At 43.2% G+C, this 14,134-nt stretch overlaps 1 protein-coding gene across 1 annotated transcript in view; it reads right to left on the minus strand.

Annotated features, from left to right (window-relative positions):
* plxnb3 (plexin B3) overlaps positions 1–14,134 on the minus strand; it is a 100,162-nt gene that overhangs the window by 13,620 nt on the left and 72,408 nt on the right. Inside the window, exons 6-16 of the mRNA XM_085258981.1 lie at positions 13,808–13,936; positions 13,554–13,654; positions 13,168–13,300; positions 12,264–12,423; positions 11,891–11,999; positions 11,689–11,797; positions 11,491–11,607; positions 3,960–4,073; positions 3,766–3,856; positions 2,778–2,947; positions 2,285–2,436 (exon numbers count right to left, since the gene is read on the minus strand). Of these exons, the coding sequence (XP_085115107.1) occupies positions 2,285–2,436; positions 2,778–2,947; positions 3,766–3,856; positions 3,960–4,073; positions 11,491–11,607; positions 11,689–11,797; positions 11,891–11,999; positions 12,264–12,423; positions 13,168–13,300; positions 13,554–13,654; positions 13,808–13,936 (1,385 nt within the window). The remainder of the gene's footprint in view (positions 1–2,284; positions 2,437–2,777; positions 2,948–3,765; positions 3,857–3,959; positions 4,074–11,490; positions 11,608–11,688; positions 11,798–11,890; positions 12,000–12,263; positions 12,424–13,167; positions 13,301–13,553; positions 13,655–13,807; positions 13,937–14,134) is intronic.

A 14,134-nucleotide genomic window follows, 5' to 3' on the forward strand; every position in this document is an offset into this window, starting at 1 on the left:
GGTTAAACCCTGTGAATCTCATTTATCAAATGCACTGGAGCATCCTTCATGGAAGCAAAGGAGATGATGATAACCCACAACTCAACGAGTGCACCATAAGACTATTAATGAAAGCAAAGATAAAAATATCTGACACGATGATGGAGGCCAGCGTGTAAATTACAGCTGCGGCTTCCATCTTTTACAATAATGCATATGCTTTGAACTTATAATAGCCTTTTATTAAAATCTGCGTGTTATCTGTAATGTAGATTTAGAAATATAATAAGCTTAATTAAAATGATCAAAGTGAAGCGAGGGTTACAGTGTTACACTGGCTATGTTCTCATTTGGGATATTTCGGGATTAGCATCAATTAATTCTATTTCAGAGATGCTAAAAGCCTTAATATGGTTAGGAGATGTTAGATTTAACAATATTTCTTAATACCAGCATTTTATTTCACCAGCATTGATGTTACATTATATTGTTCATAGTTATAAAGCCTCCATAAAACATCAAGCTAAGAACACAAGTTTTTGTAGTTCCTCTACTGAAATTGTAGTTTTATCACGGAAGACCAGCGTCAACAGAATTCACTGTCACAAGCTTTTGCATCTTTTCTTGACCTTGTGACATTTTCCATGAAGGTCAAATAAGATGTGACCCAGTTCTTTTTTTTCCCTTGTTATTTAGCCTCGTTCCAACCTCGAGGAAGCGTTAACGTGTTTGTCTTTACTTGGTAACATCAAGCTGAAGTTGAGATAACAACATAAAACTAAACTGATAAAGTTTTAAACTTTGGAGCAGGTCCCAAAGTTCCTAAAGATACGAAATCCCCGAGGCTGAGTTGGTGAAAGTATTCTAAAATTAAACAAAGTCATGCGGAAGATTTCAATCTGATAGCTTATTCAAATAAGTCAAAGTCAAAGTCAAAGTCAACTTTATTTGTCGATTCTGCCACATGTACAGGACATACGGAGAATAGAAATTGCGTTACTCTTCAATCCCTAGATAAATAGCAAATGAACATTTAAATATATTTAAATATAAAAGTGATTAAAAAATGCAAGTAAAATAATTAAAAAGTAAAAATTTAAATAAATACAATTTTACATATAACAAGAAAGCTATATAATATACAATATAATGGGTAAGTGACATTGAGTGTAAACCAGGCAGAGTAGTGCAAATAGGCAAATAGTGCAAATGGAGATTTAGTAATGTACAGTAAGAGAAAGTGTAACAACAAAGTCTTATGAGGTAAAGCACGGAGGCTAAATCAGAATGGAGATTTTGCTCCCGAGGGAGTGAGTTCAAACAGAATCAGTTCTGAAGAGAAAAAGGCTTCGCTCCATAAAAGCTTGTGTTTGAATTTTCTCCCTGTGTGAGCATCAGATAGATTTGTCTCCTGTTAAAGGTTCTCCCTGATCTAAATCGAGGCTCTGAGGATGGGAGGCGTTATGCGCTGTACAGGTTGTAGAGCTCCTTAGGGCAATAAAGAAAAGTGACTCAACGGGCTGCTAGTGTCACACAGACAGGAATAAGAATATTTGACTATGTTAGAGCTGCTGAAAGGAAATGAGAGAGGACACGTTAGAGTGGCATCCTTGGAGGATTTCACCTGATTCTAGACTTTTTCTGTTTCAAGGTGTTCACTGAAGACTGTTTCAGCGCTTTAATATGAGACATATGAGCACAATCGAGCACTGAAGCATGGCTGGAAGTGTTTCTGATTTTATTATGATGTCGGAAAGGTGACCTGTTACTGTTTGGATTTAATAGGTCATTTCACGTGTCAGAAGTCAGTACACAGCTTTGTGATCACATCCACAGTACGAAATAAAATCGTAAAAATGCAGAAGTGTCTTAAACCTGCATGGTTTCTAATGGCCAGCAGGGGGCGACTCCTCTGCTGCTAAAAGGAGCCTCAGTTTCTCTATCAGATCACACATATGGTTTAAAAACACCAAGATGGCGACAGCATAAAGACTCACTTGAGGCTTCTTAATGGGACTTCACTAACCAGTGGGTGATGTCACGGCTGCTACGTCAGTCTACAAGTGGGTGTCTGTGGTTTTACACCATTCAGAAGAATATTGTTGGATTGAAAACTTCTGGACTATCATCATCAAGACATCAAGAATCCCAGTTATTGATATGTTATTGTGCTGAACTGGTGACTGCCAGGTTTGTTACAGAGCAGACAGAAAGGGAAGTCTCATCACATCTCTCTGTGATTCAGTTATGTGCTGAACGTTTGCATAAATGAATCCCGTAAACACTAATGTAATCATCATGTTACCTGGTGGAGATCTTGTAACCTTTAGACTGAGGCAGGCATTGAATACCCGCCACAGTGACGCCGCCCACCACATCCTCATACTTCATGCCCAGGTTCGATCCTGTGATCGTCACCAGAATGCCGCCCTCTAGAGGACCGGAGGCAGGCTCCACCTGCAGACAGACAGGTAGAAACAGTTTGAACGAGCTCTGCAGACACACAGACTGATCTTCCGATCATTATAAAAGGACGAGAGACGGAAATCTGCGGGAGAATTGTAGGAACACAAAGATGGCAGCTGTCCTGCCCCCAAATAGCCAATAACCACCTTTGAAGCTGCTTTTATTGGATGTGACTGATGATTCTGTACATGCAGTTTTTAGGTCCCAGTGACCACTGAAATTAAAGTTATACCAGGTTCACTCAGACAGGGCATCAAAATTACTGCCTGGATTTGATCCAGTATGGTGCACAGTTGCGGGACTTCCTCTACGTGGACTTTGACGAGACCCACCTTTGTGATCTGAGGAGGCGGGCAGGTGTCTGCAGGTTTACTGGAGCAGGTTCGGCTGTACACACAGCTCGGGGCTGGGCTTCCAGGACACCATACACAGCCGTACTCTTTAGGCACCGCCCTGCACTGTGAGCAATCTGATTGGCCAGCTGAGCAGTCATACAGCTGGACTGTATATTAATAAGAAAAGGAGACAAATATCATGAATGCATTTCTCTTTCTGTCTTTGTGAAAACATTAACCCCCATCCTCACCCACATGCTGACTTTGGTCAAACACAGTGGGCCTCATCACTGTGTGAATGCATGAGTCTGTGTGAGTGAGTGTTTTTCACACAGACTCAGACTGTATGCACAGTTATAGAATGACACACAGCTGTCCTAGAAAATGTTAATGCAGATATTTAAACTGAATAATACTAGTAGTGATATTAATACCAGAAACAATATCAAAAATAGTTAAATCTATAGTTGCTCGTTTCTAATTCTAATAAGCAATTGATCTTTTATACTATATAAAAAAGATCCAAAGACTTAATAAAGATAATATCTGAGTTTCAAATGTTTAAATTAGAATTATTAAAATGCTTTAACATTTAAAACCATTCATTTTCTAATGCTTTGGTATTAGAGCTGTATGAAATAACCATGAAATTGATGTCCTTTCATCCTTACTGCTGAACCTTCATTTCTTGGCAATATTCCACATATGGTTTCAGTAACTGCAGCGAGGCTTTTGTCGTAGGTTGGAGCTTTCCCTTTCCCTGCTTCCTCTTCCCCTGGTCTGTGTTTATTTTATGTATCACATACAGTTCAGGATTCAGGGGACACAACACTCTGATTCACTAGTAAAAACAGTACTGGGCACTAGAAACTTGTCATGAATCCAAGTGTAATTTCATGTGTGTACTTATTTTTTGTCTAAATATTAGTAAAGGAGGCCCACGCCCTCAGTGTGCACTACATCCGCACACAGGTAAGGCTCTTACGTCGGAGTCCAGGTGAGGCATCAATGCGTCGTTCCCCTCTCCGCAGGTAGACAGGAGCAGAATACTGAAGTTGACTGACTGGATGTTGAAACTACAGACAGTGGGACAGGTGGACAGACAGAAATTTAAATATCAGCTGTGTGGTTACTGCCATTAACTAATTATCTGCAAACGTGTTTGCGTGCGTCTCTTACTTGATGCTGCATGCAGGTGAAGGTGTGCGTGTTGTCGTGCATTTTCTCCACAGAAGCTGTCAGATTAGTCCGGGATCCTTCGATTTCAACAACACACACATACGGAGCTTCATCCTGCAGAGAGACCACACACAGACACTCAGCTGTTTGATTTTAGTGATTCAGGTCAATAGAACAGACCAACGCCCGAAGGCTGGTACCACGAAAATAGTTCAACATACCCGGGATACCTTTGCCTTATCTGGTTACATTTCATCTAAACGGCCAATCTCTTTAAAGTAGGTACCAGACAAAGCCTGGGGGCTAGAATCAGCCTGCCACTGATTCCAGTCTTTGAAAATGTGAAGGAGGGTGTATAATCTAGACTTTTAACTGTGTTTTTAGAGCTTGTACTACTGATAAAAACCTCCCCCACGCCTATTCATACTACACGAAAGTAAATACGATATATATAAACAATTAAATAACAGAACATTCCCGTTTTTTCACTACTACAGGAATTCATGATTTTTACAGTGAGTCCACAGGAAAAACATGAAAAAAGAAAAAACAATCTGTGCACTGAGCTAACAACATTTTTACACATTAATTTCTTACAATTTAAGCCAAAAGTATCATTATTGTATCACACAGACAAACTGAGATGTATTGCTGAATTTGCACTTTTTTGTTGTATTAAAGCGTCTCAGGAGTTAAGTGTGTGGTTAAACTGTGCGGTTTCGCTGATTCAGTCCACGATCACAGTGGCTCATGATGTAAAATGAATTTGAGATCCCTGCTATACTCTCTCACTATCTGCACACAGAGGTTCACAGGATTTTGCTGCGTTGGAATGATTGGTCAGTAGGTGGTGGTTTTGCACATGTTGATCTTGTTTCTTGTTAAGAAGAGTAAACCAAGGTTAACCCTAAATAAATTCATCCGAAAGTCCCAAATCATAAATTGCAGCACACGCTTACGTTTTATTAGCAGACTGATGGATGAACATAATATAGGAGGTCGTTTATTTTAATTGAAAGCAATACTTTTTAAGTGCATATTATCACAGTAACATGATGGAGCTGCAGCTGCTTTCAGGATTAGTTCAAAGCTGAATTTTTATCTGATGTTGGAGGTTTTTTGATGACAACAGCTCTGAAGATGAAGAAGTAACTGAGGCTGCTCATGAGGATTCTGTGCCTTTTACTATTTACATTCAGAGTTATTGCAGTTCTTTTCTAGGAGTCTTTATTTTGTACAAACGGTGGTGTACCGCAGGGTTCTGTAAGACGGCTTGTGGCTTCATAAATGTCAATTTACATAAGAATGAAATTAATTTATCCATCCAGCAGCAGCAACCTGATAATACCACAATTCTCCAAAATCCTAGAAAACCTGTTTAATAAACGATTAGACAAATTCTTAGATAAATATAAATTACTCTCTGACAGTCAATATGGATTCAGATCAAAAAAATCAACATCTCTGGCATTAATCGAATCAATTGAGGAGATTACGAATGCTATAGATCAGAAACAGTATGCAGCTGGAGTATTTCTGGATCTCAAGAAAGCATTCGACACAATCAATCATGACATATTAATTAATAAACTGGAACAGTATGGGATTAGGGGGGTTGTACTGCAATGGGTGAAAAATTATTTAAGTGACCGGAAACAATTTGTGAAGCTGGGTGTCCATTCCTCATCATGCTTGGACATTGCTTGTGGTGTTCCACAAGGCTCTGTACTGGGTCCAAAATTATTTATTATTTATATAAATGATATTTGTAAGGCATCTGATATATTAAAATTAGTATTATTTGCAGATGACACAAATATTTTTTGTTCTGGGGGGAATCTAAAGGAGCTGCTGGATACAATTACTTCAGAAATGTGCAAAATTAAAAAATGGTTTAACAGGAACAAACTATCGCTAAATCTAAGTAAAACTAAAATTATCTTATTTGGGAATTCCCTTAGAAATGCACAAGTGCAGATTCATGTAGATGGTGTGGAAATTGAAAGAGTACTTGAACATAAGTTTCTTGGTGTGATTATAGATGATAAATTAAACTGGAAGTCTCATATAAATCATATACATAACAAAATTTCAAGAAGTGTCTCACTCTTGAGTAAAGTAAAACACATTCTGGACCACAAATCACTCCACATTCTCTATTGTTCCCTGATTGCACCGTATTTGAATTACTGTGCAGAGGTTTGGGGCAATACTTACAAATGTTCGCTATCATCAATCTTTATATTACAAAAAAGGGCCATAAGGATAATCCATAAAACTGGTTACAGAGATCATACAAATCCACTATTCTTAAAATCAAAAATTCTAAAATTCACAGATCTGGTTCATTTTCTCACAGCACAAATTATATATAAAGCAATAAATAACCTGCTTCCTGACAATATTCTAAAAATGTTTTCTAAAAGGGAACGGGGATACAATTTGAGGGGGGAATTAAATTTAAAACATCCTCGTATCCGTACAACATTAAAAAGTTTTTGCATCTCTGTGTGTGGAGTGAAGCTGTGGAACAGACTAAGTAAAGATATGAAGCAATGTCCAAGTATGGCGCAGTTTAAAAAGCGGTTTAAGGATATGGTTTTTACAGGGTACAGGGAAAAGGTAGAGATTTGATAGGGTGTTCTTGTCTAATATTTTCATGTGTGTGCGCATGCACGGGTTTGTTGGTATGGGTATATATGTATGTGTATATGTATGTATGTATGTATGTATATGTATATATGTGTATATGTATGTGTATATATGTATATATATGTATGTGTATGTGTGTATATATATATATATATATATATATATATATAAAAAAAAACACCCAGCACGCCCCTGCGGGCGGTTTATCCTTCAAGCTCGGGTCCTCTACCAGAGGCCTGGGAGCTTGAGGGCCCTGCGCAGTATCTTAGCTGTTCCCAGGACTGCGCTCTTCTGGACAGAGATCTCCGATGTTATTCCCGGGATCTGCTGGAGCCACTCGCCTAGCTTGGGAGTCACCGCACCTAGTGCTCCGATTACCACGGGGACCACCGTTACCTTCACCCTCCACATCCTCTCGAGCTCTTCTCTGAGCCCTTGGTATTTCTCCAGCTTCTCGTGTTCCTTCTTCCTGATATTGCTGTCATTCGGAACCGCTACATCGATCACTACGGCCGTCTTCTTCTGTTTGTCTACCACCACTATGTCCGGTTGGTTAGCCACCACCATTTTGTCCGTCTGTATCTGGAAGTCCCACAGGATCTTAGCTCGGTCATTCTCCACCACCCTTGGGGGCATCTCCCATTTTGACCTCGGGACTTCCAGGTTGTACTCGGCACAGATGTTCCTGTACACTATGCCGGCCACTTGGTTATGGCGTTCCATGTATGCCTTGCCTGCTAGCATCTTGCACCCTGCTGTTATGTGCTGGATTGTCTCTGGGGCATCTTTACACAGCCTGCACCTGGGGTCTTGCCTGGTGTGATAGACCCCAGCCTCTATGGATCTTGTGCTCAGAGCTTGTTCTTGTGCTGCCATGATTAGTGCCTCTGTGCTGTCTTTCAGTCCAGCTTTGTCCAGCCACTGGTAGGATTTCTGGATATCAGCCACCTCCTCTATCTGCCGGTGGTACATACCGTGCAGGGGCCTGTCCTTCCATGATGGTTCCTCGTCTCCCTCCTCTTTCTTGGGTTTCTGCTGCCTGAGGTATTCACTGAGCACTCGGTCAGTTGGGGCCATCTTCCCAATGTATTCTTGGATGTTCCTTGTCTCATCCTGGACTGTGGTGCTGACACTCACCAGTCCCCGGCCCCCTTCCTTCCGCTTAGCGTACAGCCTCAGGGTGCTGGACTTGGGGTGAAACCCTCCATGCATGGTCAGGAGCTTTCTTGTCTTTATGTCAGTGGCTTCTATCTCCTCCTTTGGCCAGCCTATTACCCCAGCAGGGTACCTGATCACGGGCAGGGCGTATGTGTTGATGGCCCGGATCTTGTTCTTACCATTCAGCTGACTCCTCAGGACTTGCCTGACCCTCTGCAGGTACTTGGTGGTTGCAGCCTTTCTAGCGGCCTCTTCATGGTTCCCATTTGCCTGCGGGATCCCCAGGTACTTGTAACTGTCCTCTATGTCTGCAATGTTGCCTTCTGGTAGTTCAATCCCCTCAGTTCTGACTACCTTCCCTCTCTTTGTTACCATCCGACTACACTTCTCCAGTCCGAACGACATTCCAATGTCATTGCTGTATAGCCTGGTAGTGTGGATCAGTGAATCGATGTCTCGTTCACTCTTGGCATACAGCTTGATGTCATCCATGTACAGGAGGTGGCTGACAACTGCTCCGTTCCGTAGTCGGTATCCGTAGCCAGTCTTGTTAATGATCTCACTGAGGGGGTTCAGGCCTATGCAGAACAGCAGTGGGGACAGAGCATCTCCTTGGTAGATCCCGCACTTGATGGTAACTTGTGCTATGGGCTTGGAGTTGGCCTCTAGTGTTGTACGCCACATCCCCATTGAGTTCCTGATGAAGGCTCTTAGGGTCCCATTGATCTTGTACAATTCTAGGCATTCCAGTATCCAGCTGTGGGGCATTGAGTCATAGGCCTTCTTGTAATCAATCCAGGCAGTGCACAGGTTGGTCAGTCTGGTCTTGCAGTCTCGGCTGATTGTTCTGTCTACCAGTAGCTGGTGTTTTGCACCTCTGGTATTCTTGCCAATTCCTTTCTGTGTCCCGCTCATGTATTGACCCATGTGCCTGTTCATCTTAGCCGATATGATGCCTGACAGGAGCTTCCATGTAGTACTGAGGCAGGTTATTGGTCGGTAGTTGGAGGGGACCGGTCCCTTCTTGGGGTCCTTGGGGATCAGGACCGTCCAGCCTTCAGTTAGCCATTCCGGGTGTCTCTCGTTAACTAGCAGCTGGTTCATTTGTGCTGCCAGACGCTCGTGGAGTGCAGTCAGCTTCTTCAGCCAGTAGGCGTGAACCATGTCGGGCCCTGGTGCTGTCCAACTCTTCATACTGGAGACCCTTTCTTGGATATCTGCCACTGTGATGGTTACTGGACCCTGTTCAGGGAGGTCGCTGTGGTCTGCCCTCAGATCCACTAGCCACTGAGCATTGCCGTTATGGGTTGCATCCTTCTCCCATATGCTCTTCCAGTATTGCTCCGTCTCCAGCCTTGGTGGTGCTGTTTTCTTATTGTTCCCTTGCCACTGAGAGTACACCTTTGCTGGTTCTGTGGAGAACAGCTGGTTTATTCTCCTGCCTTCTATCTCTCTGGTGTACCTCCTCAAGCGGCTGGCCAAGGCTGTGAGTCTTTGCTTGGCAGTTTCCAAGGCCTCAGGTATGGACAGCTTGCTGTATTTCTTAGGCACCTTATTTGTCGCACCTTTCTGCAACTCTGTTAGTTGGCTAACCTCCCTCCGTGCTACTTTGATCTTGCCCTCTAGCCTCCTTCTCCATGGAGGGTACTGCCCCTTGTGGCTGTTCAACTTGTAGCCAAGCATCTCACTGATCACTGCTGCCGTATTGTAGATCAGCTTGTTAGTGTCGGTAATCGTGGTTGTAGGTATTGCCCGTAGTGCTGCATTAACATCATCTAGCAGACCTTCTGAGGGTACTTCACGTAATCTTGGTAACCGGCTACGGGGGATCCAGGTTTCAAGCTTGGCCATGATCCTATTTTTCAGGTCAGTTCCTCTCGCACTCAACGATCCTTCTCCTATCGCACTTGGGGCTATGTACCCAATCTCGGGTGGGGGTGATGATATCTCCCCCCTGACCTGGCGTCCTGACTCCTCCTTGCCGTAGCATTTGTGTTGTACCTCGTCAATCTCTAGCTGTGAGAGCAGTCCCTTCTTTCGAATGTTGGAACACTGAGCTACTAGTTGTTTCGCCGTCATTGTGGATGTTGGGTATCGAAGAATCCATAGGTCCCTCATCCTATTCATGTAGCCCCTTCCGCCGGGGTTACTTGCGTAGTAGCATTCCAACAACGCCCTGTTTTCATCTCTTGCCCACCGATGCCTTCTTGTTCCAGTAGCCCACTTTTCGTCAGGGTGCCCTGGTTCCTCAACACCTGACGCGGACCTTGTTGATCCGGGCGACGTCCGAGCCGGCATGCCTTCATATTTATCTGTCTCGCTCATGTCTGCGGTAGGCTTGCTTAGCATAGGGGGTCTAGCCTTAGGACCCTTACTGGATACAGACGCCCCAGGCAGGAATCGAACTTGCGATCCTCTGTTCCAAAGGCGTGTAGTTTAACCACTACGCTATCCAGCTGCTATATATATATATATATATATATATATATATATAAAATTGTAGGTTGTGTATCCTTCAGGTGTTAATGGGGTTATTGAAAATGTGTATATGTGCGTATGTGTGTATATACGTAGGTATGGATAGATAGAAACATATATGTGTATATATTAAAAAAAAAAAAAAAAAAAAAAAAAAAATTACACATAACATATAATGTAATTACAAGGAGGTATTTCTGTAGTCTATTGATACTAGATAGTGGAAAAGGGGTGGGATTAAATAAGCTTATGCTTCTTCCTGCTCCTTTTTGAACATGGACGTTATTTGGAGTTGTGGTTGCTCGTTTTCCTTTTGTTTGCTTTGTTCATTTGTCTCTTTTAATTCTATTTTTTTTTTTTATACTTTTTCAACATGTTCAAAATAAAGATTCAATCAATCAATCAATCAATAATTAGCTCAGACTAAAACACTGAAAATGAATTTATGATTCTCTTAGCTGCCTCGAACTCGCTGCTGTTAACAAACAAGCAGATATCGAGTAAAAATTTCCTTTTTGTGGAGCCAGAAGACCTGACGCACTCCTGGAAACACCTGCCTACAGCTGCTGCAGACACAGATGTAGAAACACGATGAGGAGCCAAGGCTTACGGAAACTAACAGAGACTCCTACACTCTTCAGTCTCTGAGCGTTTCTTCTTCACTCACCTCTCTACGTGTTCATTCACCACTTTGCATTTAATCGTTAGTTATGATTAATCTCTGGCTCTTTTCCACAGTCTGGTTCTGCTGGAGGTTTCTTCCTGCTAAAAAGGAGGTTTTCTGTCCCACTGTCACCAAGTACTTACTCATAGGGGTCATCTGATTGTTCGGGTTTTCTCTGTAATATTGTAGGATCTTTATCTTACAATATAAAGCACCTTAAGGAAGACTGTCTAAATTGAACAGCATCAAATCGGCTTCGTGTTTATGTGCACAGAGAACAGTGTAGCAGTGCAACCAGATACAACGACCAGGCTCCAAGAAACAAAAGCTCTAACTAGGTTACGCTAAGTGTCACTTTTTGGGAGGTTACAGCAGATGTTGCGGCACCAGATAGTCGAAACATGAAATATCAGTCTGATCTGACTAATGTTCATCCACTTCAAACAAAGACTGTTTTTACAGTTTTAGACATGAAAAACATTTTTTTGGTGTTTTGCATTAAACTGTTAATGGGACCATTCGATTAGACTCCATTTAGATCCCCGTCAGACTGAAATGAGGTCAGAGACGCGGACTTACAGTGTAGACGTCCAGGTTTCGTCCCCGCAGCACCACTGTGGCGCTCAGGCCCATGGGAACTAAAGCAGAGCTCTGTAGGTCGTAGACTAGCGGACAGGAAGTAGGACCAGGAGAGTCCTGCAGACAGAGAGGAGGCGGGGTTAGAGACAGGCTGACAGACAAAAAGATGGAGACAGACGGGGCAGCGGGCCGTCTTACTCTGTGGTTGAGGATGATGTGCTGGTTTGGACAGCTGTGGTTGTGAGTGCAGAGTTGATCCAGAGGACACCAGTTACAGCGCCACACACTGCTGACACACGCCAAACACCTGAAACACACACCACGGCCTTCAGCGTCTCCTCCATCACTGATTTAGATTCAGATAAACGTACAGCACTGTCACTGTGCCTACGTGACTTACTGGGAGCTCTGGTTCAGTCGGCTTACAGCCATGCAGTCATAGAAGGTCATGTTGCCTGTTGTGACGGTCACATGACCAAACATCAGTGACACGGGCAGGATCATGTGATCTGCAGGTGAGAGGTGACAGAAGTTACACAGTAGCACACCTGAATGAAGACGTTTTTACTGTCACTGCGTGCTGCACTCGGACTCTGTCACCGGCGCTCAAACTGCTGCGTGCTGTAAAATGCTTCACATGCAGTTAAACCTCCTGATATTTTTGGCAGACTCATTCTGAAACACTGTGTACTGGGACACACTAAATCTGTTTCTGGCATGCTAAGTAGGATGGTATTATGGAGGATTGGAACGCGCCCACAGTTCCTACTCACTGCTTCCTGTGGGCAGAGGTGGGAGGTGCTCCGGGGCAGGGGATTGGCAGGTGATGCTGTTTCCCATGACAATGGCAGGCTGAGGCGGGAGGAGCCCGAAGATGCAGGACAGAGACTCCTCCTTTGCGAGGGCGGGAAGCTGGGGGACCGACAGCGTTACCTGAGAGACGAACACAGAAACACGGTTACTGCTTTTCCATCGGGACCCTTCTCTCTGTCTCTAGAGCAGCTGTGTCTCGTATCAGCAATCCTTCCATTGTCTTACTGTCAAAAAAAGAAACGCCCATTGACAGTTTGGGGTCTTTCTATTATTTTTCTTTACTTATTTATATATTTTAGGTTTACAAACGAGAACAAAACCACTTCTGTGCTGGCTGAAAAAGCTCACAGTGTTACTTTTTTCTCCTTCTATTTTAAAAATAAACAACTTTACTTCACATCACAAAATCTTAAAAGGTTATTGTCTGAATTCATTTCACTCAGACCGCAATAACTCCTATGTTTGTGCTGATCCTTATAAACCCTGTGAAGATACTCGGTGAGGCACTAAATATGAAGATGTTTCGTTCATCCTGTCAGCGCTGCAGCAGTAAACAGCTGCTGCAGATGTTCATCGGCTGCTGTGAATCTTGTCTGAAGGATTGGAACTGGCTGGACTTGCAGTGCCTCTGCAATAACACACAGCCAACACAACAACACAACTGTGTTGAAACAGAATCAGCAACCTTCAGTCAATCAGAGAGCTGCTGAACTAGCACCTCAAGTTTTCCTTCAACCTGGACTGATACAGACACCTGCCAGCAACACCTAAGGGTGCCCTGACCCAGGCTGTCATCACTGCGGGAGTGGCTGACTGCATCATAACGCTGTCAGTCAGAATCAGATCAAAACAACAGCAGCCTACCTGCGTCTGCTCTTCTTTGCTGTGATTGGCCGGCTGCAGGCTCTGCACTGTCACGCACTGACTGGTTGGTTCAAAGCTCCAGAGCCAGTGGTTGGGCTGCAGGTGACGCTGACACTGATGTTTCCGGGAACATCTGCACAAAATACAAACATTTGCAGATTAGTAACAGCAACAAACAACCAAACGCAAAACGGCGTCAGAGCAATGTCACATCAACGTGCAGATGCTGCTGTGAGCAAACCAAATCTACTACACTTTCTTCTTCTACTGTCAGTCAGACTTTTTACAAAAAAAGTAAAAAGTTTACATAAAGTTTACAAAAAGATATAAAGAATAAAAATGTACTTTTAAAAAGTTACAAAACACCAGCCGACAGGTAGACCTACCTTCCCTCCAGGACACACCAGCCACAGTACGGGTCTCTGACAGCGAGACAGGAGCGACAGTCTGTCTGTTTCTCACAGGATGACACAGGAACCTTCGACAGCTGGGAGAAAGACAGGAAACAGTTTGTTTTCATTTTTTCTTAAATGGATCGTCTGATTGGATATTGGGGACAAAAGGAGGAAGGAGGAGGGGGAAAAAACTGAAGAAAAGAAAGTGAGACAGGAACTGAGGAAGGAGGTCGACTGTCTCTCACCCTGCTGTTTGTTAAAACATAAACATGTTCCTGGCTCTCATCCAATAGGAGATCAGCGCTGACGGCACTGCCACTGTCCACCAACTCGCTGCCATACAGATGGCCTGACTGATTGGAGATCACCAACACCTGAAAAACAACAACACAGGTGAGTCCACAGATTCCGACACTGTTCTGTTGTTTGGTTTGTGCAACCTCAATCCCTTTCCTCACCTCCTTTCCTTGTGTCCTTTATACCAAACAACAAATTACACATTCTGTTACACACACACATATCAGGTATTCATATCTTGTGGGGACATCTAATTGACATAATGCTTTCCCTAG

The sequence above is a fragment of the Mchenga conophoros genome, linkage group LG20 (genome assembly GCF_057382185.1).
Source record: "Mchenga conophoros isolate Kocher_MC1m ecotype Shallow Benthic linkage group LG20, M_conophoros_male_GT1.1, whole genome shotgun sequence".
NCBI lineage: Eukaryota > Metazoa > Chordata > Actinopteri > Cichliformes > Cichlidae > Mchenga > Mchenga conophoros.